We start from the raw sequence: 27,815 nt of genomic DNA, 5'->3' as shown, positions 1-27,815 counted from the left end.
TGCAGCCATAAAATATACAAATGCAAATACGAAAATATGCAAATGAATATAGGAAAATGCGAAAAAAATGAACAAATGTAAAAGATGGTGAACATAACTCCGATTAACTGGGAGGCACTGCAAATTTTTTTAGTATTGTCAGACTGGGGAAAAGTGCATTGTCAACAACAACAAAAAAAAAAAAAAAAAAAAAGTAATAAAAAGCTACTAATATAAAGAATAGGAAGCAAATTAACAAGTTAATCTCAAGAAACGTCCGTATTTAAAAAATCATACAACAACTTTGCATTATTTTTACTCATGTAGGACTCTAGTTCTTCCACCGTTTTTTCGCACAGATCATACAAGGAGTTAACATTATTTATAATAAGATGCATATTTTTTTCCGTTACCCCTGGCAGTGCTTTTAATATTTCAAGAGCATTCCAATTAGTTACACTCTCCATTTTTTTAAAAGTTTTACTAGTGTCCACATTTTCTAAATTATTTAAATTTTTATCAAATAGGTCGTTTATTGTTTCGTATTTATAAAATTCTTCATTGTGCTCATTTTCGTTGTTCCCATTCCCTTCCGCGTAATTTTCAACTTCCTCGATGCGGTTGTTGTTCATAGAATCAAAGCTATTATTTTTTAAGTCATCTACTTTGTTCGGCTCTATCAATTGCACGTCATTCTTAGATTCAGTATCCCTTGGTGGAGCTGATGATTGTTCCTCCTCTTTATTCATGCCCTTATTCTTTTCCGTCTTCATATTCTTTTGTATCGTCTGCTCCTGCTTTGCTTTCTCCTTTCCCATCTCTAGCTCCTCCTCTTTTCCTGTCCCTTTTTGTCCGTTTGTTGATGCATCCACAATTGGCCGATGTGCGTGTTTCTGGAGGGTCAGGTCGATATGAAGGGATTTGAAAATATCGGGTTGTTCAGAATTAACTTTGAGAGCCCAAAAAAGTTTAACAGTAAAAAGAGAAAAAGGGCTCCAAAGGATTCGAAGTCTTGGGTATTGAAGGCAAAGAATTATTAACTTTGTGTAGATTGAATGTTTATCATTTAAAGAAGAGAAATAGAATAAATGTTTAGTATTAAATTCTATTAATAAAAGATACATAGAATAATATTTGGACATTTGTTTAATTTGGTTATATAATCTATTATTATTTAAAGATTGAATTAGGTCTACTATAGTTTTTCTCTCTACACATATATCTTTAGTTAATATATAATCACCAACTAGTAAGGAATATGGAATTATATGCATTTTGCTTTTATATAATTTGTATGACAAATCAGATTTAAGCTCCCTTATATCAACAATAACAATAGGTTTCGTATTATTAAATATACTATATAATATAAAATTTAGATTAAATGAATCTATAGAAAATTTTTGCAAAAGTTCTTGTATCTTTTGTATTGTTTTTTCATCTAGTGGGACTATATCACTCTTTTTATTTATTTTATTTTTATAATTTTCTATAAATAATTCCTCTTCCTCCATACTTATATAATTACTATTAAGTGCACTACTTAGGATTACATTTTTATTTTCTATATGTTCATCTAATTTTACATCTTGAAAAACTTTAAATTCTTCACATAAGGCTTTGTTAAAATTAATTATATTTTTTTTATTTTCCTTAAACTTTTTCTGAAATAAAAAATATGCATCTACTACTTTTTTAAAAAGATCGAGATTTTTATTGAACACATTACGATCTACCTCAAAACGAAGATTGTTTTTATTTTCTATGAAATTGAACCAATTACTTTTTTCCGTTTTTATACTATTTAAATATTTATTATAAAGTATATTGTTTTTATAAAATATTAAGAATACCTCAACCGTATTGCAAATACTGTGTAATACTTTTATAATTTTAAAATTGTTTACTCCTCTGTCTTTTTCTCTTTGCTTTGCTGTTTCCTTGTTATATCTGCAATTAGAGTCATTCTTACGGTTCGTCCTCGTGCTGTGGCAGCTACTGCTAACCTGTTTCCCCTTATCACTATCGTAGCTGCCGCTAATCTTTTTCCGTTTCAACTGTTGATGCTTCTGCTGTTGTTCTTTTTTTACAAATATGCGCTCTTCGCTGATACTGTCATACATCAAGTTATTTTCCTCATAATTCATCAATTCGTTGAAGAAACTCTCCTTATGTAGCTTGTACACGTTATGCTGAAACAACCTAGCACAATAAATTTCCACATTTCTAAAGATACTTAAATCTAGAGTGGTTAGGATAATTCTATACGGCTTTATCCACATTAGAAATAGTTCTAGGAAATCCAAATTACCACAGTATTCATTTATTTCAAAAAAGCGTTTCTCTCTTTGGTTCTTCTTGGAAGGTCGATCTTTACTGTAGTTCACTCTGCAGCCATTTGCTTGGCCGCTATATACACCGCTATTATTCAACCCGACAGTGTTCACCTCCTGCCTATCCGTTTTTCCCTCCTTTTGTCCCCGCACGAAACATCCCTTATGAGTAGCGCGATTTATCGAATTCATCTTTTCAGAGCAATCATCAAGAAAGTTTTCAGATGTATAAACAGTATCGTAATTTTTATTAATACATAAAATATAAACGTGGGGTTTTATATATTTCAAGTTATCCGTTTTTTCCTTTATCGCATAGTTTGGAATATGAAAATTAACGAAATCTAAAGATGGGAAGTTATGATCACGCTGAAAAGTCTTTTTCGACGAGTACGACGAATTAGACGAATTAGACGAATTAGACGAATTAGACATATTGGATTCATATGATCCGTTCGATGAGTCATCGGAAATGTTATACACCTTCATTTTTTCCTCTGATTTTAGAAAAAATTTGAGGTTTACGTTATTCTCATTTTTGTGAATGAGCAAATTATAAAATTCTTTTTGAGTATAGAAATTATCGACTATTATCGCAATCGGGTAGTCCACTTTTCTCACTTGCTTTCCATCGTTGAGGGTCTTTCCTTCATCCTCCTCATTATTACTACTACTATAACTATTGCCATTACCATTATTACTTCGACTATTACTGCAGTTATTATTTACACTATTGTTATTATTACTATTACAACTACTGCTATTATGGCAATTTTTATGTTCTTCAATTTGCGCGCGATCCATTACTATACTGTGAATTATCCTCTCGTTTTCCTTTCCCTCCTCCTCCTTGGCTTTTCTTCCGTGAACTCCTTCTCCTTTTGACGCTCCCTCCCTTTCTTCTTCCTGCAGTTCAGTGCTATAAATCCGCCTCTCTTGCTTCACCTTTGGATGCCCTACCATAAGTACGCTATCTTTATCCCCCTCATCAAGTGCATCTGCTTTACTATTTATCTCCTTATTCTTTATATAATTAAATATATTTTTTCTGTCTACAGATGGGTAATTATTTAGTTTAGAGGTACTCATATGACCCTTTGTATTTGTATTACTTGTATAATTTTGCACCTCGGAATTGTACTCCATTTCACTTTGCTGGTCGTGGTATCTTTCACTTTTACAAAGGGAGGCATATTTGTTGTTACCTTCGCGGAAGTGCGTTTTTACCTTTCCATTTAGAAGCATGTTTTGTTGTTGTTCCTTCCCTGTGTTGCAGTTTCTTCTCTTGTTGAGAAAAGACTGAGATGATTCGTATTTTTTTTTTTCTTTTTTTTTTTTTAACAGAATTTTTTTATATTCTCTTATGTTTATATCTCTTTTGTATACGAGCTCGTATATCCATTTGTATATTTCATTTTGTTCTCTTTTGATTTCATACGATTTATGAAAATATCTCTGCTCATACTGAATTCTATGTATAATGGTTTGTATGTTGTCTACTTCGTTAGCATCTACAGTATTATCCATATTAATTTTATTTAAAAACATGTTTTTCCTTTGATTGGCTATGTGAAATATTTCATTTGCCTCATTACAGTACATCCAAGTAGATTCCTTATCTGCTTCTTTTAAATTTTTAAGGTAGTTATAAAATATAACATCATCATATATATATAAATTATATAATATATTAACAAGAGTAATAATTTCTTTGAGCAGTTTTTTGGTATTATATGTAAGACTTTTTGTTTTAATATAATTCATAGTATAATTTTCTGCACTATCAGAATAGAGTAAAGAGTTGATATCAAAATCATGAAAAGTGTGGAATTTTTTAATTTCTAAATTTAAGTAATGTATTAGATTTAGAATATTTTCTTCTATTTTGTTTGTACTTGTAGGTAGATTTAGATTTATTTCATATATATTTGGTTGTATAAATTTATTATTTAACGATAAATGGACATTTTTATGAAATCTTGGATAACAATATACTTTTTTCATATATAACTTATGTGCTATATTTAATATGTGTTGATTATTTATTAATTTTTTATTATTACTAATTCCTTTTATGAATCCATATTTATTTCTCTTTCTGTATAACTCTATAATAAAAAGCTCTTTAACACTGTAAATAAGTTTATGACTTTTACATATAAAAATACCATCAATAATTTCAGGGATTATTTTAAATGTTAATAAATCAATTAATAAAACATTAGAAGAGATAAAGTACACACCTCTTCTAATATACATCTCAATTCGTTCATTAGATTTTTGGTTTCGTATATACTGAGTTTTTAAGTAATTTATTTTAACACTATCATTGAATACTTTATCAAATTTGCTAATACCTTCACATAACATAAGTTGATATTTTAGGAATAAGTTATACTCCTTCGGGGAAACGTTCAGTATAAAAATTAATTTGTTCTTATTTTCAAAGTTTACCTTATTACTTATAATATGGCCATCTCTAATGGTTTTATGTGCACCATCACAGCTACATTCTTTTGGGTTATTTCCAGAGTCACAATCAATGTTATCGATAATAACTTCTGACCTACTTGTACTAGCAAATTCGTTTAAATTCTCGTAATTCTGTTTATTTGAATTTTTGAACAACTCATTTTCATCAACATCTTTATGTATATTTAGTTTAAACAAACCGAAGAAGATGTTTTCATCATTGGTTATGTACTTTTCATACCATAGACATCTATTTTGGTAGTAAAAAATAAAAATAGCTAAAATGTTCAGTTCGTTGAAACCGTTTGCTAGTAATACTAAGGAGTCGTGTTGTATTAGCTTCTTCACAATTTTCTTTTCGTAATACAGGGGACTCATCTTCTTTCTCTTCTTATACCGCACCAAGGTACAGTGGGTCGAGCTGCCCCACGCTGGGAAGTTTGTACTGCACTAAATTATGCTATGTTGCACTATGCTGCTCTATGTCTGGATTCACTATTCTATGGTATATTATATTTTACTGTATTTTTCTTATTTTTTTTTTTTTTTTTTTTTTTTTTCCTTTTTATTATGATTTCCAAAATGCTTAGTTCCACTTGCTATGTAATACTGAGTATATTTCGTTTGTTTCCTGAAAACAAGACAAGAAATAAAAAAAAAAATAATAATAATAAATAATAATAATAATAATAATAATAATAATAATAAATAATAATAATAATAAATAATAATAATAATAAAAAATAATAATAATAAAAAAAAATAAAAAAAAATAATAATAAAAAATAATAATAATAAAAAAAACAATAAAAAAAAAAAATAAAAAAAAAAAATAAAAAATTTTTTAATTATGTTCAAACAGAGGATAAAATTGTGATAAACTTGTAGTAACAAACAGAAGAGATTTCATAACATACATAAAAATAATCAAGTAGTTCGAATTATTTAATTTGCGTAATATACCTTAAGCAGGATGTGAATATAATGAAGAGGGAATTGTAAAAACGTCAGGAACTTTTTCAGAAAACTCTGCCATAAACACGAAAACGGAAAAAGTAATAAGAAAATGAAAAATAAGTCAGAATCACATAACAGCATACTATATATCTCACTATCTCACGCAATATAATATAAAAATGGTACTACGTGTTATTAGTAACAAGAAGTGATAAATGAATTGAATTCCTTTCTAGCATTTAGTCATTTTACACATCCCTTGGGTTAGTTTCTTTTTGTGCCTCTCCAATTCAGCGATTTATATAAAGAAGACTACATTTTACCGAATCTCATACTCCACACCCTTTTTTGCTATTTTATAATTAAAGAAACAAATTATAAAAAAATGAAAATAGGTCACATTGACGCATAAAAAAAAAAAAAAAAAAAAAAAATTTTTTACTCTTATAACAAAAAAAAGAAAAAAAAAGAGAAAAAATTCAAACAAGACCACCTACCCACGAATAACCTCTTCGTTTTCGTAAATAAAACGATCATTGAATGGTATACTTCTAAAGGTATACAATAAAATACTGTTCAGCTTACATTATATTAAAAATTACTAAAATGGTAGACCATATAAATCTCTACAATTGTAAAAACGTACAAATATTGTAATCAATGGAACAATAAAAAAAAAAAAAATAAAATAATAATAGATCTACAGAATACTGTGAAATATACATAAATAGGATAAAATCCCACTTAATAAAATTTATTTTTAAAAATTATGCTTAAAAATAATTGAAAGGTGTTTAATTAATCTAACATAGGACGTAACAAAAGGATAAAAATATATTTATAAATACTCCCTTCTATAAGCAATTAAAAGTGTGTTGAACGAATATAGCATTATTTTGTTTTGTTTTTTTTTAATATAAATATGTCAAAATTTACCTTCAGAAGTATTGTTTTTCGAATTCAGATATCTAGTGTAATTGGTACTAGTTTTTTATTTATTTATTTTTTTTTTTCTGTCCCTCCATAATATCCTTAAATATTCCTTTGTGTTACTTCCAAATTGTGTTTACATATTTATATGATTTTTCCATTTTTGTGGAACAGCATTTAGTGTAAAATATTTGTTCAAATACACCTTGTTGAAACAGAAATACAATTATATAGAGAAGGCAAAGAAGGTAAAACAATACGTATCTTTTTTTATGGCATATTATTGGGTTAAGATGGAAAGAAAAAAATATGTACATACATAATTACAAAAGGAATTATTCTTTTTGACATCTTTTAATTTTAAAAGAACAACTGTAAATATTGTCTGGAAAAGCATTTTTTTTTTTTTTTTCTGTTTTTATTTATCACTGTGCTATATATATGTATACATATATATTCATATGGCCAGTACAAGTAACGCTTAAAACTTTCTATGAATTACCTTCAAAGCAACGAAAATGCGGAGGAAACCATAAAAACAAATGCATAAACACAAACTACTTATGTGCTAATCTTCTTTTAATAGTAATGGAAGATCTTCCATTATACGAATAAAAATTTATAAGAACGAGTGTAACATAGCATGATAATTACATGGGGATTATGCACCTTTAAGTTTTTCCATTTATATATGTACACATATAGGAATATATACATACATTAATACATAATAAATGTTAGCCTATAAATATATACGCTTAATTAACATATAACGAACTGCTTATGCATATATAAACTTAAGTATTATATGTACACTTTAGATATAAAAAAATGTTCAAAACACATAATATATGTTCTTTTACAGATATTAAAATTAACAGTTTAAAATAATAATGCAACGCGTTCTTTTACTTCAAGTGAGTTAGTATTAAGCATAAGATTTTTCTTTTCTTCTAAAAATTTTAGAACTTTAAAAATATTGTATGCACAACGAATTGGAAAGGAGTTAAAAAATATTGAAACATTTTCTATCATTTTTGCTGTTTTTTCCTTATTTTGTTGTATTTTGTTCTTTATTTTGTTGTATTTTGTTCCTTATTTTGTTCCCTTTTTTTTTTCCTTCTTCCATTTCCCCCTCCTTTTTTCCCTCCTCTTTTGCTTCCTTTATTTTTTGTATTTATTACATTATACACACTCCATTATTCGTTATACAATTAGTATAAAATTACAAAAGGCTTTTTAAAAAAAAAAAAAATAGAATGAAAAAGATAGTTCATCAATGAGATTAAAAGATGTACAAATGGAAACTGCAACTTGATCAACTGAATAATTAAGAAAATAAAATATGTATAATTAAGCAGATTACAAGTTTATATTTTTTTTTTTTTTTTTTTCATTTTTTTTTTTTTCGTTTGTGTGTGCAACGATCTATAGCAATTCTCTTTTAATTCTACATTTTTTTGTGTGAATGTATTTACTCTAAAATGCATTAACAGAATAGGGTGTACTATATATGTGCATGAATGCTTAAGTGAAAATACATGTATATTATATGGATATGCATATGCATGTATATGAACATATTAATATATAAGTTTTCTTTTTTTTTCTACCTCATTTTTCGGCTAAACAATTAAAAAATAAAGTTATTATGATAACGTTTGCTTTTTGCTTATTTTATTTTTTTTTAAACAGTAAGATAAAATTAAAACATATGCATTTATAAAAAAACATACTTATGTATATGTACACATAAATATATACATGCGTAAACGTATTGGTCACTTCGGCTTTTACTTTTTTCCCCTGCGAAATAGGATTTATACAAATATGTATGCATATATTTATGTATGTATGTATATATATATGTTTAAAAATACTGAACACAGAAGTATTGTGTGAATATATGTATATATGTGTATATATATGTATATGTGTATATATATGTATATGTGTATATATATGTATATGTGTATATATATGTATATGTGTATATATATGTATATGTGTATATATATGTATTTTATTTATATAAATATACATACATATAGGGCGCATATATATTTTTTGCCATTTATATAGCAAATCTAAAAAAGAACAATTTTATATAATAGCACAGCATATATTTTCCTAAATATAAAATTGATACAAAGCTAAAAAATGGCACTAAATCCTACGTTAATTCAAGGGAATGGTAATTTTGCAAATAAGCAAGGGGGAAATTAAATAAAAGAACAAAAGAACAAAAGAACAAAAGAACAAGTTAACAAATGAACAAATAAACAAAGAAATGAAAAGATGAAAAGATGATTGTAAAACAAAGGACAATATATATAAAAAGAAAAACTATTTTATTTTATTGCGCATTTGAAAAATGATGCCTCTGTGTTGAGAAACCAAAATGATTTAAACAAAATTAAAAAGCTAAATATGTACATATATATATATATCTATTTATATATATATGTATATGTACGTATATAGGGGTAAATATTTACATATATATTTACTAATGTCTCTTCATCCTTAATATTTAAGGAGAAATTTTCATTTTTGTATTTTTTTTTTTTTTTTTTCGTAGATCACTTATTTCCTGCCAACAAAGGATCAGAATATACCTATTTAAGAAGAGAAAATGTTAAATTGAAATTATATTTGCCTGATAGGTAACTTAAACCTTTTTGTTACAAAGTCCTATAAATTATACATTCGTTTGTGCAAGTGTACTTTCACGCACGAAAATGTATGTACAAACGTACATACATACATTTAAGATTGTATTTGTGGGGAACAGTTCATTGAATTGTCCTGTTCAGTGCATACTTACATGAGTTTGCCCTTGAGGAGTGCATTTGGGGGGGGAATGTGCTTATATACATGCTTTTGTGTATGATTGTATGTATACACATACGTGTGTACATATCTATGAACGTATTCAAACACCCATATATATATACATATATATATATATATATTTATATATATTTATATTTATATATGCGCATTTGCGAACATATCTGTCGGGTTTCCTCTTCTTTGGCAATTCTGTAGAACGATAAAGGAGGACGGGATGATATTCTTAACAAGCATACGATTAGTATTTGTTAAAAGCGAAAAGAGTAGAACGAACGTGAATTTTACAGGGGTAGAATTGCCTTTAAACTTAATTGAAAAACCAAAATTTGAACAGCCTGTATTTGGATTAAATTATCTTTCGGGTATTGTAAAACCATTAGTTGAGCATCCAAATAGTTTAAAGAGTTCATGCAAATGGAATATTGTGTTTTTGAATGGAGAGTGTAGTAGTTTTTTAAATTATTTTTTTAAAGTATATGATGCTGCAAAAAAAAACAAACCTTTAGGTGCTTTAAATGAATTTAATGAACAATTTTTTTCTAATTCTAATGCTTATGTGGATCCTAACGATCCAACATTTCTATATATAAATGAACCTAATGCTGAAAACCTTTATAACCCTCAAGGTATATCACAGAATCATTATATATCTTCAAATAATCAAAATAACAAAGAGATTCCAGTTTATAAAAGACCTTACGGAGCTCAACAGAATAGTGGTAACAGTAATAGTAGTAGCAACAATAATAGTAGTAATAATAATAGTAATTATAATATGAATAATGCAAGTAATATGATGAATTATAGTCAACCCAGTTATATGGGTAACTACGACTCAACGAACAATAGAGGACCTTATGGTCAACAAACTTATATACCAAATAATATGCAAAATTTCAATCAAAATAATGTAGGTCCACCCAATTGTGATAGTCAGAATAATAGTTTATTGCCGCACTATAACCAGCAAGATAACAGATTACTATATAATAATCCGGAAGGTACTATGACACATTATAATCAGCATAACAATATATCTAACTACGATCAACTAAATTATAGAGGTACCTATAATCATCAGGGTCCAAATATGAATAGTGCTAATGGTAATAGTAACACCAATACTGATACCAACAGTTATAATAATAGTAACCCTAATAGTTATGGTAATAGTAATATTAATAGTAATTCTAATAGTTATGGAAATAATTATAGTAACGCTTCATATAACCAACCAGGTATTAGAACTCAAGGAAATCAAAGAATATATCCCCTTCACAACCAACCAAATAGTCAGCAGTTCAATCCGGCATATAGTGAGCATTTTAACAATACGTTTAATCAAAACTGTAGCTTGCCAACATATAGTGAGCAAGAGAATTATCATCACTACCAACAAAGCAGTGGTTTGTATAGTCTACAAAATGATCACCAGAGTATTCGACCGAATGATCAGGCGAGTAGTCAGGCCAATAGTCAGATGAACAGTCAGACGAAAAGTCAGGAAAATAACCAGCCGATTAATTAGACCTACGACTAATAACATGGGCAATCGCAGGTAACAAGCAACATTAGCACATTTGCCATGCACCGCTAGTGAAGTTGTTAATACATAAAAGGAACAAGACAAAAAATGAAAAAAAGAAAAAAATGAAAAAAATTAAAAATAAAATAACAAAAAAGAATAAAAGGTAAAAAAGGGAAAAAAGCAAAAATAACATAACAGCAAAAAAAAAAAAAAAAAAAAAAAGTGAGTTCATGCGACTTCCTATTTTTGCTCATCTTTTTAATCTAAATAATTTCCAAAAATTAAATGCAAAAAAAAATTATTTTTCTTGATTCAGCCATATTCCACATATTTTTGTTGTTCCTCGTGTTGTTACCAATTTTTACTTTTTAAAAGTTAAGAGCTAACAACATAAATATATAGTACAACAAATAATCAATAATACAAATTAATAGATCATTTGTACATGGGATTTTTACATTTTATTTTAATAGCGATAAATTCGTGTTTCATATCTTGAACATATATATAGATATATAATACATCTGTTAAAGTAGAAGATACACACATAAAATAAGTTCACCACAAACCTGCATTTTAAATAAAGAGCAGTAACATTTATAAATTCTTGAAAATTAATAATAAATGACAATATATTTTTATTCCAATTGAATATAATTCGTGTTATCCATTTTTTTTTTTTTTTTGAAACAATGATCATATTTAGTACGTTCGTAATTATATATGTAATTTTATGTATTATACATATAAATACAAGTTTCTTTTTTTTTTTTTTTTTTTTTTTTTTGTAAAGTCATCCCCCCAATATTGTACAATATAAAAAATAAAATATATATTCAAATAAAAAACAGCTAATGTAAATTTAAGAATGCACTTTTGAAACAAAAGATATCTCATTAATAAAGGAAATCTTTATACTTTTTGATATATATATATATATATATATGTATATGTGTGTATATGTGATAATTTATCTACTATAGCTTTTTTTTTTTTTTCCAAAAAAAAATAATGCCATTATATTGAAAGCTCTACACTAATTTACTACACCCATTAGAGGTATAAGAAACTTTTATTTATATTTTAGACCTAGGATTAATTTCGTCGTGTTATTTTGATAGGTGAGAAAAAAAGGAAGGTTTGCAAGAACTTTGATGCTATATAATTGGGTATCTAATCATGTTTTCATATTGTTGTAAATTTTTTTAATGTTTTTATTGATGTATCCTTTTTATGAAAATTAGAAAGGAAAGAAACACTTGTCAAAGAAATGAAATGTTATTCACGAACAAGACTGCGGGAATGGCATTCTGAGTGTTTGCTCATCAGGAGGGGCAGTATAAACATGTACGTGCATACGTACTTACATAAATACTTACATATATACTAATATATATATATAGATAGATATTTGTACACACATCATTTTACTCTGCTTCATATTATGGACTAACTTCCTAAAATACAATGCAAAAATTAAAAAAAAAAAAAAATTAAAAAGAAATAGGAAACAAATAATTTTTTAAAAATATGCTAAAATGTTGCGGTAGTATAATTCAAAATATAAAGGAATGCCAATATTGTAAATGTATTTTATTTGTATTCATAATTTTTGGTATATATTTTAAACTCAAAAAATAATGACGTATTGAAAACAAAAATAAAAATAAAACAGTGTAAAAACAGATAATCAGCTTACTATATATGGAGAGAATTTGCATGTACTTAAGTTTAAATTAAGGCACGTAATTAAATTGGTAAAATAGTATACAAGATATATATGATCTTCGAGCTCATCCTTTACTAAATTGCAGAATTGATTACAAAGAGAAAGTGAGGTTTTTAATGTTCCTTTTTTTTTTTTTTTTTTTTAACAACTGTTATGCTTATATAATGTGTGTACATGTGTTAAAATATATTTATGTTATTATTAGAATAAAGAAAATTTAAAATTTTATGATCCAAGATATTTTTGCTAAAAAATGGATTAGTAACGGGGGGAAGTTAGATAACGCCATAATGTAGCATATTATCCTATCTTTTTTTTTTTTTAATTATTTTTTTTTCTTTTTTCTTGTTGTTTTTGTTTGTTTTTACTTCCTCTCTTTACTACAATGGGTTTTTCAGAGAATCCAAAATTTTTTATACTCTCAAAAAATATTCTTAAAAGGTGGAGATTTATAGGGTAAGGAAAAAATGAAAAGGTGTTATAGTGCCATTTAACTTAGTGTGTATTGTATTATATATCTATACACTTTAATGCTTTACAATGATATGCTTTTTCGCATTACATGGTATATTTAAATATACGCTATTACGTTTTTTATTCTAATTATTTGTTCTAATTGTTTACCCTAATTATTGGACCTGTTTACGCTAACTATTCAACCTATTTACGCTAACTATTCAACCTATTTACGCTAACTATTCAACCTATTTACGCTAACTATTCAACCTATTTACGCTAACTATTCAACCTATTTACGCTAACTATTCAACCTATTTACGCTAACTATTCAACCTATTTACGCTAATTTATTTTCATCCCTTCATAGAATTGCCCTATCCACAGTAGGCTTCCTTTATTTTTGTCTATTTAATAAAATTAATAAAAAGGCCGAACTAGATTCACGTACTTTTACGCAGTTTCCCGGTAATTCCGTTTTAAATAAGACAAATGAAGAAATTTTTAATGAAAGTAGTTACTATTTTGACAGCTACAAATATGAAGGAGGAGAACATATAATAGACATATTGTATGAGTATATTAAAACGATTTCTCCTTTTATTGAAACGGAAAAACATAAGATAGAGATTAATGAAAATGTAGAAGAGTACATATTGATAAGTAATGTACCTTGTAAGTTTTGTAATACTTTAGAAAGCTTAATAGTTGTAATAAATTTTGACTACAAGGAAAGAAAATTTTTCCATTCCCTATCAGTTGGTTTAACTTTAATGGATCATTTTTCACATTGCAATTATATGAGTAAAGATATAATATTTTTATTTACAAATAAAGAGTTATTATATTCAAAAGGGATTCAAGAATTTATACAGCTTTTTTTTTATAAAAATATAAAAAACAGAAAAACACTTGTTAGGTCAGCAACAATAATAGAATTTGATTCCATTTATCCATCACATATACAAATAAATTATGAAGGCTTAAATGGGATGTTACCAAATCAGGATTTAGTTCTATTATTAACCAATGAATTATCCTATTATAACATTCCTATTAAAGTAAACCCAATCCATTATGTAATTTTTGATATGGCCTTGGAAAAAAACTTCGAAAAAGGTCATTCCTATTTTTTGAGGTAACGAATGTGGGGAATATATACATATGTATGTGTGTATATTTGTGTATGTATTTGTATATATATGTGTGTATGTATTTGTATATATATGTGTGTATGTATTTGTATATATATATGTGTATGTATTTGTATATATATATGTGTATGTATTTGTATATATATGTATGTATTTGTATATATATGTACACATTTTTTTTTTTTTTTTGTTAAGGGAAAACGTTCCAGCCTTCACGGCAACAGGTATAAGTAAGATTCCTTTAAAAAATAAAATGCTCAACCTTTTTAATTTTACGAAAGCCATGCAGAGTTTTTTAAGAAATCAAAGTAACACACATGAAGCATTTTGCCATTCATCAACTTTTTATTTCTTCAACACTATTAAGAGACAGGTACCTATTAGTATATACTGTTACAGTGTTTATTTGATATGCTGTTACTGTATTTTAAAATTAATGAAAAGTTCAATATTTCGGAATTATATTAACTTTATAGTAGGTTTGAACATATACATTATAACTATTTTAATTATTTCATTGCCAATTTATTTGTTTTCAACGAATGAAAAAATCTATGATTTGCTAAATTTAGAAAAAAGACTCCCCTTATGCACTGAATGGCATCCAGATCATTTTACACTGTACATAAAAATAGCCAACTACTGGTCAGTTATTTTTTTCATATCAGTAGTGGTAGCTTTTTTCTTTAATTATTTTATTTCTTACGTAGTTAATAAATATAATAATAAAATTGGTTATCAGAAAGTACAGAAAATCGAGAGAGTCATAATATTAAACGAAATAAAAAATTTAAACAATAAAGTAAAAAATATAATTGGTGTAACACCTGTTTATGATGATAATAACATTTATGAACAAGTCATAATAAATTCGAATGATACGAAAAAATTAATAAAGCCCAAAATTATACATAGTGACGATGAAATGTTCTTACTTGAAAAGAAAAACAACATTTTAATTAGAGAACTACAAGATGAAATAGACAAAAAGGAAGACATGTTAGAAAAGCTGGAAAATGAAAATGTAAAATATATTTATAAAAACTCTGTAGCACCTTATGCTTCCCTGATGAGTTATATGAACGTTTTTTACTTCATTATGGTCGTTGTGTCATCATCAGTAATACAAAATAATAATAAATAAATAAATAAATAAATAAATAAGTAAATAAATGAGTAAACAAATGAGTAAACAAATGAGTAAATGAATAACTAAATAAATGAGTAAACAAATGAGTAAATGAATAACTAAATAAATGAGTAAACAAATGAGTAAATGAATAACTAAATAAATAATAAAAAAAAGGGGAAAACATTGAATACATTTATAACCTTTTTTTTTCTTTTTATCAGAATAAGAAATGCACACACTATTCGAAAGAGTGATGAATAATGACGTGATTTATTTTATATATATTTTTTTTTTTTTTTTTTTTCTCTTTTCAGTTATATAACTGGTCATACTCAGCACTGTTCTGTGTCATATTTGTAATTCCTATATCAATTTTACATAATATTAAGAGGAAGCGCAAAAAGATTGTTAAAAAAATTATCCTATTATTGTTCATCCTTTTTTCTTTAATATATATATATCCATATGAAAGTTTTATTTTGGTAATTTAGGAAATTAAGAATGAAACTTTTTTGTGCCTCATTTTGTTACACGCTTTTTATTTTAAAGTTAGTGCATTCCGTCATTTGTTCACTGCTTAGCGTATTCATTTATTCACTGCGTCATGCTTTCATGTGGTCAATCACTTACTCGCTTAGTCACTTGTGCACTTTTCCATTTTTTTATGTTTTTAGAATGAAAGGCACAAATTAACAAATACGCTAATGAAGTTGTTTGAAAAAGTCTACAAACATTTAAGCAAGTATAAATTATCAGAAACGAAATACTTCCCGGATTTTTTGGAATTTCTTTGCTCAAACAAAATATTTGACTATTTGTATTTAAATAAATATTATTTGAATAATCAAGACATAAAATTCAATTATAACTACGAAATTAAAAACAGCGTTTTATTAAATTTGTACAACCTATCCAGGAACCACTACTGCATAGGTTCGCAAACCTACGCCCTTTTGTGTTTTACCTTTTTTCCTATTCTTTTTTATACAATCTTTATATTTTTTTGTTAATTCGTTAATGGTGTTGTGCTCCTTATTTTTATCATTAATCGTTTACATTTTATCATTTGTAATTTATGTTTTTCTCTTCTTTGCTGTCTTTTTTTATTTTATTTTATTTTATTTTTTTTTTTTTTTTTTGTTTTTTTATAATTAACTCGGCTTACTCATTTATATCCTGTGTTAATATGTTACTTATATGTATATATACTTTTTATCGAAATGGAAGTTTTGGTAAAAAGGAATACAATGATATAACAAAGATGTTAGGCTATTATAAGTATCCCCCTAATATTTACAAATGTGTTTGTAGTTAAATATTTTAATATATTATTATTTTCACAATATGTATATATATATATAAATTCATATGTTCATATTGCTAATAGTTTTTTTTTATATTTCATAACACGGTTCAAGGAAAATTATGTTAGCAACGAAAAAAAAAAATATATTTGCAGCTCATTTTATTAGATATATTAATAAATATGTACCCATACATATATATAATACATATACATATATACTTGTGTATATGCGAGCTTTTTAATGTGTATCTTAAAGAGGTAAACAAAAAAGAATTTATGAATAGATAAAAAATCAGATAGTGAAACAAACAATTGTTTTGAAGTCCATAATGAGTAAGTCAGTAATAACTGGTATAAAGTAAAATTGCTTAAAAAATAAGGAAAAATGACTAACATACACAAAAGTGAACGTAAAACAAATTAATTAGGTTATGAAAGTGCGTAGAAAAATAAAAATCAACGAATTTACGAATTAACGAATTAAAGAATTAGCGGATTAACGAATTAACGAATTAACGGATTAACGAATTTACGAATTAACGAATTTACGAATTTACGAATTAACGAATTAACGAATTAGCGAATTAGCGAATGGGGGAGGGGGAAATAAATATGGAATATGTTATATCTACAATTCACAGTTTAGACATAACTAGACCATTTTTAAAAAGGATAGAGATATAAGTGCATGCACATATACAAGGGTAATAATGTATTGACGTACACCCTCACAGCTTAAAAAAAAAAAACAATATTGTATTTCTTTTCAAACCTTAATTAATATATTTCAGAAGGAGTCCAGTTAACTATTAGAGTAATGTATGTAGCGCTGGAGCATATCCAGTTAAAACTGAATTTTTTTTTTTCTCTTTTTTTTCCTTTTGTCATAATCATTATCTGAGTAAAAGAGAATCTTTTTTCTCTTCCTCTCCTTTTTTATATTAAATTCTTCTGCACGATATAAGATTCCTTTATTGACACCTTTGCTTATGTAAATAGAAGAGGTCTTTTCCCCTTTTTCGGTGATTTTGAAATCACGCAAATTTTTCGTATATGGCAAATTATCTTTATATAAAAAAATAGAAGTACACTTAAAACTGTTACTACTATTACTATTACTGTTATTATTATTATTATTATTACTGTTATTATTATTATTATTACTGTTATTATTATTATTATTACAATTATTGCTATTACTTTCATTACTGTTATTACCATTATTGCTATTACTTTCATTACTATTATTACCATTATTGCTGTTGTATACAATTGGATCTATATCATCTTCATCCAGCTGATTAGACGAGAAATAATTTAACCTGCACAAGTCATATGAAAAAGATCGACTACTCGCAGTTTTAATTTTTTTTTTCTTTAGTTTTTGGTAAAATAACAAATTTTTTTTCTCCGCCTTTCTAAACAATAGATAATACTGTTTCTTCTCCCCATCTATATTATTAATATCATTTTTTAAAGCAATAATTTGATTTGATAATATATGATTTAAATTTTTTAATTCTTCTATTTGATGCTTTAATACTTTTTTTTTAGTTTTGTTAACACTATTTTTGAATTGAGCTTCTTTATATAATAAATAAAATTTTTCATACTTTAAATTTAAATCCGTAATTTTTTTTAAATATTCGTTTAGTAGCATTTCATAATCTTTTAATTTAAGTTCAACACATTGTCTAGAATTCTTGGTATCATTTAAGATTTTATTCATGTTATCTACTTTTTGATTAATATCTGTATATATTTTATTTAGCACGTTTACATTATTATGGTTTATTTTATTTTCCTTATCATATACATTATTTTCCTTTTTATTATTTAATTGCAGTTTGTATTTATCATTTTCCACTTTGAGACATATCAATTCTTTTACTTTCATATTATAGCTTTCTTTTTCTGCATTTAAACAAGAATTTAAAAAATCGATTTGTTTTTCAAACTTTTTTATTTTTATATCATATTCCAAATTATTATTTTCTATTTCTTTGTTTTTGTTCTTTTCAATGTTGTTCATTATATCTCTGTATTTTTCTATTTCATTTTCCAGTTCACAATTTTTTAATTTTATTTTATTACTTTCTTGTTTAAGTAACTCTTCGTTATTTTTTATTCTCACATACTCTTCACAAAACTCTTTCAGAAGAATTTTATTTTCGATAAATTTATACAAAATCTTTTCTTCATCGTTCATATTTGCGTCTTTCCACTATCAGTTGTTGTACCTTCCTTTATAATTCCGGTATTGGAGTAAGCGTATGGGTAGACATACATATATATATATTTGCATATATATATATATATATATATATATATATACGCATGTGTATGTGTACACATATGTTAAGATTATTCCCTTTTATTTTTTATCTTATTTTAAAGCGGTCAACTTTTATTCGATGCTTCTTGTAAACACTTGAGAAAAGGGAAGCACATTAAGCATGTTCTTTTTACATACAAGTAGTACACTCACAATGGCGTACATTCACACACGCACACAAATAAAATAAAGGAAGTCCTAAAATGAAACCGCTTCTTAACTTTATAAATTACAAATATCCACGCAACTGTAACGCATAGGTGTATGAGTGATGAAAAGACTATGGAGGTGAACAGAGACTTTCTTAAAGTTACACTTATATTGGTGTTTGCTATAGAAGATAGAAATAATAGAGGTATATATATAGTGTACAAAATTATGACGGAAAAAAAAATAATTAAATGGTATGAAAATATAGCAGCATTTCGCCTCGTAAAAAAGGCAGACGTTTGGATGTTTGCTACATGTTTTTACTTGAAAGAATGTTCTTCGTTTTTTAATTTTTTAATTTTTTAATTTTATTATTATTATTATTATTATTTTATATATATATATTATGGTTACTAAAAAGGTGAATAACGTTACCAAAAAAAAAAAAAAAAAGAAAAAAGAAAAACTAAGCACATATAACATACAGTTTTATTTAATTTCCCTTTAAATGTTTAGTTTTTTTTTTTTTTTTATTCTGAAAAAACTAAGGAATATTTTAAATGGTCAAGCTAATACAAGTATAGCTTTGCGTCATATATATATACACATACACGTGTAAATGTATATTTATTTTATTTTTTTTATTCATACAAGAGCTCGGAAAAGATTAAAAATCTATCAAAGATTGAGGTATTTTTTCCCATTTATAATTTGAGTTGTTCATTGTTAAATTCTGAATATAATTAATTTTTGCAAAAATTAAAAATTTTAATAAATACAAATGATGCATAATAAATTATATTGGATGAGGTTTATTTGCAAATCTGGTAATTTTTTCATTTTACGAAACTCCAAAACTGTACGTATTTGTATGTACTTATTGGTAAAGGTTAAACGAGCTAGCTCCAATCGAAGCATAACATAAAAGCTTTTCAGAAAGTGCCTCAAAAAGAGGGGTAGTACTGTATGTATGTGAGTGTATTTGTATATATGTACATTTTTATGTGCGAATGTTTTTGTACATATATATATATATATATATATATATATACGTACTTATGTATGTATGTGCAACGTCTTTCCTTATATTGTCCATATAATATATTTGCTATTTGCCGTAACTTGAGGCAAATTTTACAAAGGCGTTACAAATACGCCAGTGATTAAAAATGATATATTTCATTTTGTTTTTAAATAAGATTGCTATTTCAAGTTAATATGACCTTTACGGGGTAAAAACAAATTAAAAAGTAATGAAAAACATCATATTATATAGGAATTATAATGAAAAAAAAATTGAAAAGGGAAAAAATAAAAGGTAATGTTAACAGTATTGTAAATAATAATTTAATAGTGGGAAATAGGAAAAATGATGAAACAAAAAAAAAAAAAAAAAGTAATTTCATTTTCAGCAATATATCAAAAAAAAACTACTGTTATGAAACCAATAAAAATAATTTAATTTTTCTACATTTCGCAGGGAATGAAAGCGAGACACAGCAGAGGTTAAGAGATAAGTCACAAGGAATAGGCGCGGGAATAGGTGCAGGTGTAAGTGCTGGTATGAGCACAGGGACAAACGCGGGTATGAACACGGGGACAAATACAACATACAAGTTTTACAAAAAAATAACAAATAAAAATTCAAATAAAGTACAAAAAAGTTTTCAGAGTGTTAACGCAGCGGTAAGAAATAAAAATAAAAGGAAGAATTATTACTTGTCAGATAATGAAGGGGTAAAAAATAATTTTCAAGTCAAAAATAAAAAAATAAATATTAGCAATAATTATAGTACTAATAGCAAGCAGTACTTGGGTAATTTCAGTTCAAATATGTATTATGTTAGGACAGATAACAAAATTTCTTTAAATGAGGAAGTAACCCACCATAAACAAAGCGGTTTCAACGTCAGTAATAATACCAATAGCAATGACAATAGTAACAACAATGACAATAGTAACAGCAATGATAACAATAACAACAATTACAATAACAGCAATGATAACAATAACAATAATAACAACAATAACAATTACAACAATAACAATAACAACAATAACAATAACAATAACAACAATTACAACAATAACAATAACAACAATAACAGTAAAAACAATAACAACAATAACAATATCAACAGCAGTAATTATAACCGCAGTAGGGACGCCTTTAGTAATAGAGGCAATAGGTATAACGCGAATTACCACATGAACTCACCAGCTAAGGTAAACCTAGCGTACACGCATAAAATATATAAAAATAGAAGCTGCATTTACATTAATAAATATGTGAAATATAATAGAATTCAGCATAGGGTAATTGAAAATACAAATATTCCAGTTCAGGAAAATAAAAAAAATTATTGCATTGATAATAACAATTATGTTAAAAGCAATGATGATACCAACTTCCAGAGTAATCATGTATCATCATGCAATAATGATGCTAGCAGTATAAATAACAGTAACAATGGATATGTTCATTATGATGGGAGTACAGAGTGTAACCTTACTAACAACAAGGTGGATTTTAATAGTGCATGTGACGTGAACAAGATTCAGAGTAGTGTTCATTATGTAGGTAAGAATTTTAATATGAGAAAGGGACAGATACGTGCTTTGTACAGTAATACTACAAAGGACGTTAATGAAAACTCGGACATGTGTGCAAATTTAGGTAGTTATGATAGCAGCAATTTTGGTATAAACAATAGCGAAAAATACAATGACAACAACAATAGGGGCAATAGTAAGGGTCGAAATAGGAGCAGCCATAAGAGCAGCAATAGGAGCTACTATCTGAACAAAAATAGTAAATTCAGAAACAACTTTACCCTGTATAACCTGTCAAACAAAAACGAGGAGGGGGGAGGGATTTTAGATTACTCCAAAAAATTATCCCCCAGTGCAAAAGGTAAAGGTACACAACTACTGGGTAAAAAAAGCAAGAATTTGTATAAGAAGACTAAGACAAAGACAAAAACGAAGAAGAAGAAAAGAAAAGAAGATGGTTTACTGTTAAGTTACTTTGAAAAATTGATAAGTGTTTTATGTGATAAAGTAGAAGATATATTATCCGTTAGTGACAAAGAGTGCATTCGTTTAATAAAAGAAATTATAGAACTACTTGAGAATATGAAAAGATTGATAGGGTTATTAGACGATTGTAGTGTTCACTTTAGCATATTTGGAATTATATTAAATGTATATTCCTATTTATGCGTAAAATTGTTTACACAAAATGACACTTTAAAAATAATTAATTTAAAATGTTTTGTATTGATGTTTGAAATATTGGTCAAATTGAAAAGAAATACCTTTAATTTATCTTACGTTTTTTTTTTATATATAAATTATTTAAAAAATAATATAAATGGAATTGATATATTAAAGAAAAAAAATGTAAAATATAAAATAAAAATAGCAAATAATGATGAAAAGATATTTGTCAAATTGTTAAATTCTTTTTTAAGTCTATTTGCTTACTGTTCTGAGAGTCAACATAATTTAGTACGAATTGAATCAGTCAAATCGTTTTGTTACATTCTGAAAGTGTTGTATGAGGAGAAAAAGGAAAAAGAGGTAGGGGAAGGACGATATAAAAACACAGGAGAGGAAAATAACGATAAAATAAACAATCATACATATGAGGAACTTCGTGATGGAAAAAAGGACGAAAGAAGAGCTAGCAGCAAATCCTTTTTTGTGTTTAGTAAAAACTTAATTGTAGATTGTTTAGTCAGCAAAAAAGGAAACTTCATGAGAGGATTTACAAAAAGCAAGATGGTATATTTACAAAAATATAACTTCCATTTTTTTAATCGAAATTATGTGTACATGCAATTTCGCACAAATAATAGTAAGGAAGAGACAGATGGAAAAGAGGGAAAGGACATAGTACATGAAGAAGCCCCTATGTTAACACATAACAATGTAAATGAAGATTTTGTACCAAAAAAAGAAAACATCAATATGTTCAAACGAAATGTAAGTGAATCTAATAAACAGATTGGTAAATATGATATACATGAGAGTAGGAAAGAAGAAGACTTCATTTTATCAAATGAACCATTTAGTGATAACGAAAATGAAGATAAGGAAAAAAAAAGGAAAAATTGTGTATTACTAACAAATTTTGAAACTATATTTAATAGTGAGCCTAATAGTGGTTGGTTAGCTAATAAAATAGATGATGAAGATGAAAATATATTACTTTTTATATTTAAAATTTTCGAAATATTTATTGATATATATCAGGATAAAGAAGTTTGCGAAATAATACAAAAAAGTATTGTTTTTTTTCTAAATCATGTTAACCTTAATATATTTAGTTATGTAACATATTTAATTATCAAAATTTCTTATATAATCCCTATAAATAGAATTTTTTTTAATAAATATATTTCAGTTCTTTTGAAAAATTTGAATAAAGAAAGACGTAAATATATATTTCTTATGTTTTCTTATAGTATGTATGATAAGAATGGTATTAACGTTGTTTTAAATTTGTTATGCAATTTATGTTTATACAATTTTAATTTTAAGACGAACACACATCTATTGTACTATGAATTTGATGCAAATAATAATTTAAAAAATAATATGGACGAATATAACATCCATCCAACCATGCAACATAATAAAGAAGAAATATATGGTGAAGCACAAGATTACAATAATATTAATGAGCACGAAGTTTATATAGTGGATAATATTATTTATAATAACGAGGAATGGTGTTATATATATGCTGTAATGATTATTCTATCATTTAGGTACTCCAGTTTGACTTATTCCTTTTTTTTTAATAAATTTCGAAAAAATTATATTCAAAATTGTAATACTTTTCCTCCTTACTTTAATTTGTTTGAATGGTCTTATAAATTTTTTTATTACATTTCGAATGAGTCTTTGAATTCTTCTTTTGAAAAAAAATTTCGACTTAATCCGAATTCTATAAATGTTATAAGTAGTTTGAAAGAAAATTTGGCATATGACTCACATGCAATTATTAATACAGATACTAGGATGAACGTGAATGATGGAAAAAAAGAAAACATAGAGCTAAATATAATTCGATATACTGACAATAATTATAATTATAGAGACAACAATGAAACATTTACACATAAAGAAGAAATTTCACTAGAGTTGCTGTTCTTTCAGACATACGCATTTTTGGAATTTCCGCATTGTGTTAAATTAAATATAAGCCATAATGAAAGTATTTTTTGCTATGTATATATTTTGTCCTTATTAAATTTATTTTTTAATAAAAAAATAAATTTTTTTGGTGAAAACTGTTTTTTTTTTAAGAAAAATATATGGCAATTACTACACGATCAAACGAACTTAAAGACAAATCATTTTTTAGAGTACCTAATTATATATAAAGATATTAATTTTTTTTATATGAACACTAGTAATGACTTGACAGGATTGCTGAACCGTTTAGATGATATATCTTCGGATTATTACAACAGAAGGATTGCTAAGAAGCAGGCTTATGATGGGACCTCGACAATAGTGAAAAGTGTAGTTGAAAAGTTGAAGAAGTTGAATGGAAATGCCAACAACGTGTGTGGAGAAGCGTGTGAAGAAGTTGGAGAAAAAGCGGGCGAAAAAGCGGGCGAAAAGGTTGGTAATAAAGATGTTGGTGAAAAACTGGGCGATGAAGCTGTGGAAGAAGCGGGGGAAAAACAAGGTGGTGAAGGAAAAAAATATGAGGAGAATTTAAAATATGATAAGCAATTGAATATTATAGAAAAAGAAGAAGAGACCAGACGCATACTATATTTCACACAGTCTTATATGAAATATTCTGAAAAATTGAGTGATATGTTAAATGAAAATATTGTCATTAATATGCTTTTTTTAGCATTTTTAAGAGAAGGTGTTGATCATAATAAAAAATATTTTTTACACTATAAAAAATTTATTCGAAAATATTTAAGTGAACTAACTTCTTTTCGAGTAATACATAAACAGATAATTTTGAAAGATTTTTATGATATACCTATAAATAATATACTTTTGAAAAACATTTTTTCAGAACAGCATATTAGTACAAGAAAAAGCTCACATAATAGTAATATGGGGAAATCAGTTATTTTGCATAATGAGTATAAGGGGAAATTATATGATGATTTAATTGCATACTTATCAGATATAGATAAGAAGAGGAAACCTATTTATGAGAATTTATTGAAGAGGGATAGTGGAAGAAAGTGTAATTTGATTGATATAATTATTGATAAGTCTAACGCAATAAACTCTGTTAATAACCTAGAGTTCAGTGGAATGTGGAATGTGAATAGTGGCATGAGGAAATATTTATGCAGTTCAAACGGGAAAGAAGACGAGCAAGATAAAGAGCAAGAAGAAGGAAAAGGGTATAACAAATTTCGAGACGATGGAACAAGCACGGATGATGATAATTCATTGTTTGCATATAAATTTGGTAAAAGTAGGACAAATAACGAAATTTGTGATATGGATCAAGATAATAATTTTAATAAATTTTATAAAAATCGCACACATTTGATCGATTGTGTAAGTAGGAAAATACCGAAAATGGTTTTATATTTACTTAAAAAAAATGTACAGTTTAATTTTGTGAAAGCCAAGATAAAAATACAAAGGACAGAAAAAGATAATACATTGAAAATTAGAGAAAAAGTTGTAAACTTTAAAAATAAATTTTCAGAATATTTTTATCATAAAAAAGTTATTAACTTAAATCATAAAATAAATAGAAATCTGATTGAAATATATTATTTATTTAATAAAAATTATTTTTTCTCAGAAAATATATCTCAAATTTTCCGCTTTATTTTGAACAAAATTTATGATGAAGATGATATTTTATTTAACACGTTAAGAGAACATTTTTGTAACTTTTCGAATAATAATGAAAAAGAATTAAATAATTTTAAGGATAAAAAGGATGTTTATTTTTTTAACAGTCTTCTTCGTAATGGTAGAGGTAGGAAGAAGGTAAAAATTATAAATGGTACGGAACATTTCCAGCATTTAATAGTTGGTTTTGATGAACTGTTTGCAAAGCGAGGAAATAAAAATAATGATGATACACATTCAATTAACATTTTAATAAATAAGATATTAAAGCTTATTTTAAAACATTTAAAAAATAAAGACTTTATAAATTATAATAAATGTGTAAATTTTCCTTTTTTATTCTTGTCCTTTTTTTATGTACAAATAAAGTTATCATTTGAAATTGATAATTATGAATTTTTTGAAAAATATGTTGAAGAGGACTTTAAAAAAATGTTGTTTTTTTTGCCAGATCATATAACCTATTTTTTTAGTAATTTATTTTTGTATATTGAATATGAAGATATGTTAATTATAAATAGTGAAGAAGTGAACACAGAGAGTTCAAATAAATTAAAGAAGAGCGAAATAAATAAGAACAAATTCTACCCTAATAGTAGTAGCAATAATAACATGCTGTTAACGTACAATTTTATGGTTGAACATATTCTGTCTGAAGATTATTCCTTGAAACACTTAAAAAGTTTAAGTAAAACAAACAAAAAAGAAACAAAAAATTCTTTATTTGCAAAAAGGAAAAAATCGAAAGCAGCAAACCATAACGTGAAGAATGATTCGGATATGGAGTTGGATGAAAAGTATTTAAAAAAGTACATTGTTGAAGAGGAGGAAGGAGGAGGAAAAATGAAGAAAAAAAAAAAAAAGGAAAACACAAAACCATTTAGAAAAATAAATAAATCATATTATCATAAGATACATATCCATGAATGGAAAATAAAAAACTGCAGAGATGTAGGTAATACAGTGGATAATTCTACAACACCTTTTTTTAAAAACATTATAAATATTGAATTTAAAAAGAATGTTAAAATTAATTTTGATTACTCTTCAACTTTACCTGTTAAATGCAAAGTTAATTTTTGTTATTATAATTTTATGAATAACATATTATATTTTTTTCCTCTGGCCCGGACAAAACATATATATGTTCATCCATCACGACAATAACGGAAACACATATTTCTACAGTTTAATGGGTTTGAAACAAATTTTTATTTTTTTGTAAAATGTCTATATGAAATAAATTTATTTTTAATCATGTATGTCATATTTGTAATTTTTCATTTTTTTTTTTTTTTTTCTTTTTAAAAAAAGGAAAAAATATCTTTTTTAAATTTTTGTTTGAATTTATTTAACATGTCTTATGTGTATTTTTTCATAATTTTGAAAGGCTGCAATAGTTTGAATTTTTTTTTTTTTTTTTGTAACTTATAAAAATAAGGCAATGTAATACAAATTTTTCTAATAAAGCGTTTGTTCTTATTTTTTTATTTTCATTTCTACACATTTCTGTACACTTCTGTACATTTCTATGCATTTATGTACCCTTCTCTACCTTTTTTTTTTTTTTTTTTTTTTTTTTTGTTTTATAATTGAATTTCAACAATTAAGAATACACCTCGCACAAATAAGATTCCTTT

At 26.1% G+C, this 27,815-nt stretch overlaps 5 protein-coding genes across 5 annotated transcripts; 3 read left to right on the top strand and 2 right to left on the bottom strand.

Annotated features, from left to right (window-relative positions):
* Positions 1–245: 245 nt before the first annotated feature.
* On the bottom strand, positions 246–5,162 carry MKS88_003513 (DNA repair endonuclease XPF; the record flags this gene model as incomplete). Its single annotated transcript, XM_067216610.1, has 1 exon — positions 246–5,162. The coding sequence occupies one exon, from the start codon at positions 5,160–5,162 to the stop codon at positions 246–248; it is 4,917 nt and encodes a 1,638-aa protein (XP_067072328.1).
* Positions 5,163–8,831: 3,669 nt separating this feature from the next.
* On the top strand, positions 8,832–11,055 carry MKS88_003512 (uncharacterized protein; the record flags this gene model as incomplete). Its single annotated transcript, XM_067216609.1, has 3 exons — positions 8,832–8,865; positions 9,253–9,337; positions 9,723–11,055. 3 exons carry the CDS (start codon positions 8,832–8,834, stop codon positions 11,053–11,055), a joined length of 1,452 nt encoding a protein of 483 aa, XP_067072327.1.
* A 2,114-nt stretch (positions 11,056–13,169) lies between these two features.
* Positions 13,170–17,516, top strand: MKS88_003511 (glycosylphosphatidylinositol anchor attachment 1 protein; the record flags this gene model as incomplete). The annotated part of the gene is made up of 6 exons (XM_067216608.1): positions 13,170–13,240; positions 13,611–14,378; positions 14,590–15,514; positions 15,841–15,882; positions 16,201–16,459; positions 17,479–17,516. The coding sequence occupies 6 exons, from the start codon at positions 13,170–13,172 to the stop codon at positions 17,514–17,516; spliced, it is 2,103 nt and encodes a 700-aa protein (XP_067072326.1).
* Positions 17,517–17,676: 160 nt separating this feature from the next.
* On the bottom strand, positions 17,677–19,041 carry MKS88_003510 (uncharacterized protein; the record flags this gene model as incomplete). Its single annotated transcript, XM_067216607.1, has 1 exon — positions 17,677–19,041. The coding sequence occupies one exon, from the start codon at positions 19,039–19,041 to the stop codon at positions 17,677–17,679; it is 1,365 nt and encodes a 454-aa protein (XP_067072325.1).
* Positions 19,042–20,601: 1,560 nt separating this feature from the next.
* Positions 20,602–27,342, top strand: MKS88_003509 (uncharacterized protein; the record flags this gene model as incomplete). Its single annotated transcript, XM_067216606.1, has 1 exon — positions 20,602–27,342. One exon carries the CDS (start codon positions 20,602–20,604, stop codon positions 27,340–27,342), a length of 6,741 nt encoding a protein of 2,246 aa, XP_067072324.1.
* Positions 27,343–27,815: the final 473 nt, after the last annotated feature.

Source organism: Plasmodium brasilianum, chromosome 11 (genome assembly GCF_023973825.1).
Source record: "Plasmodium brasilianum strain Bolivian I chromosome 11, whole genome shotgun sequence".
NCBI classification, from domain to species: domain Eukaryota; phylum Apicomplexa; class Aconoidasida; order Haemosporida; family Plasmodiidae; genus Plasmodium; species Plasmodium brasilianum.
This window is presented reverse-complemented; position numbering and strand designations above follow the sequence as displayed.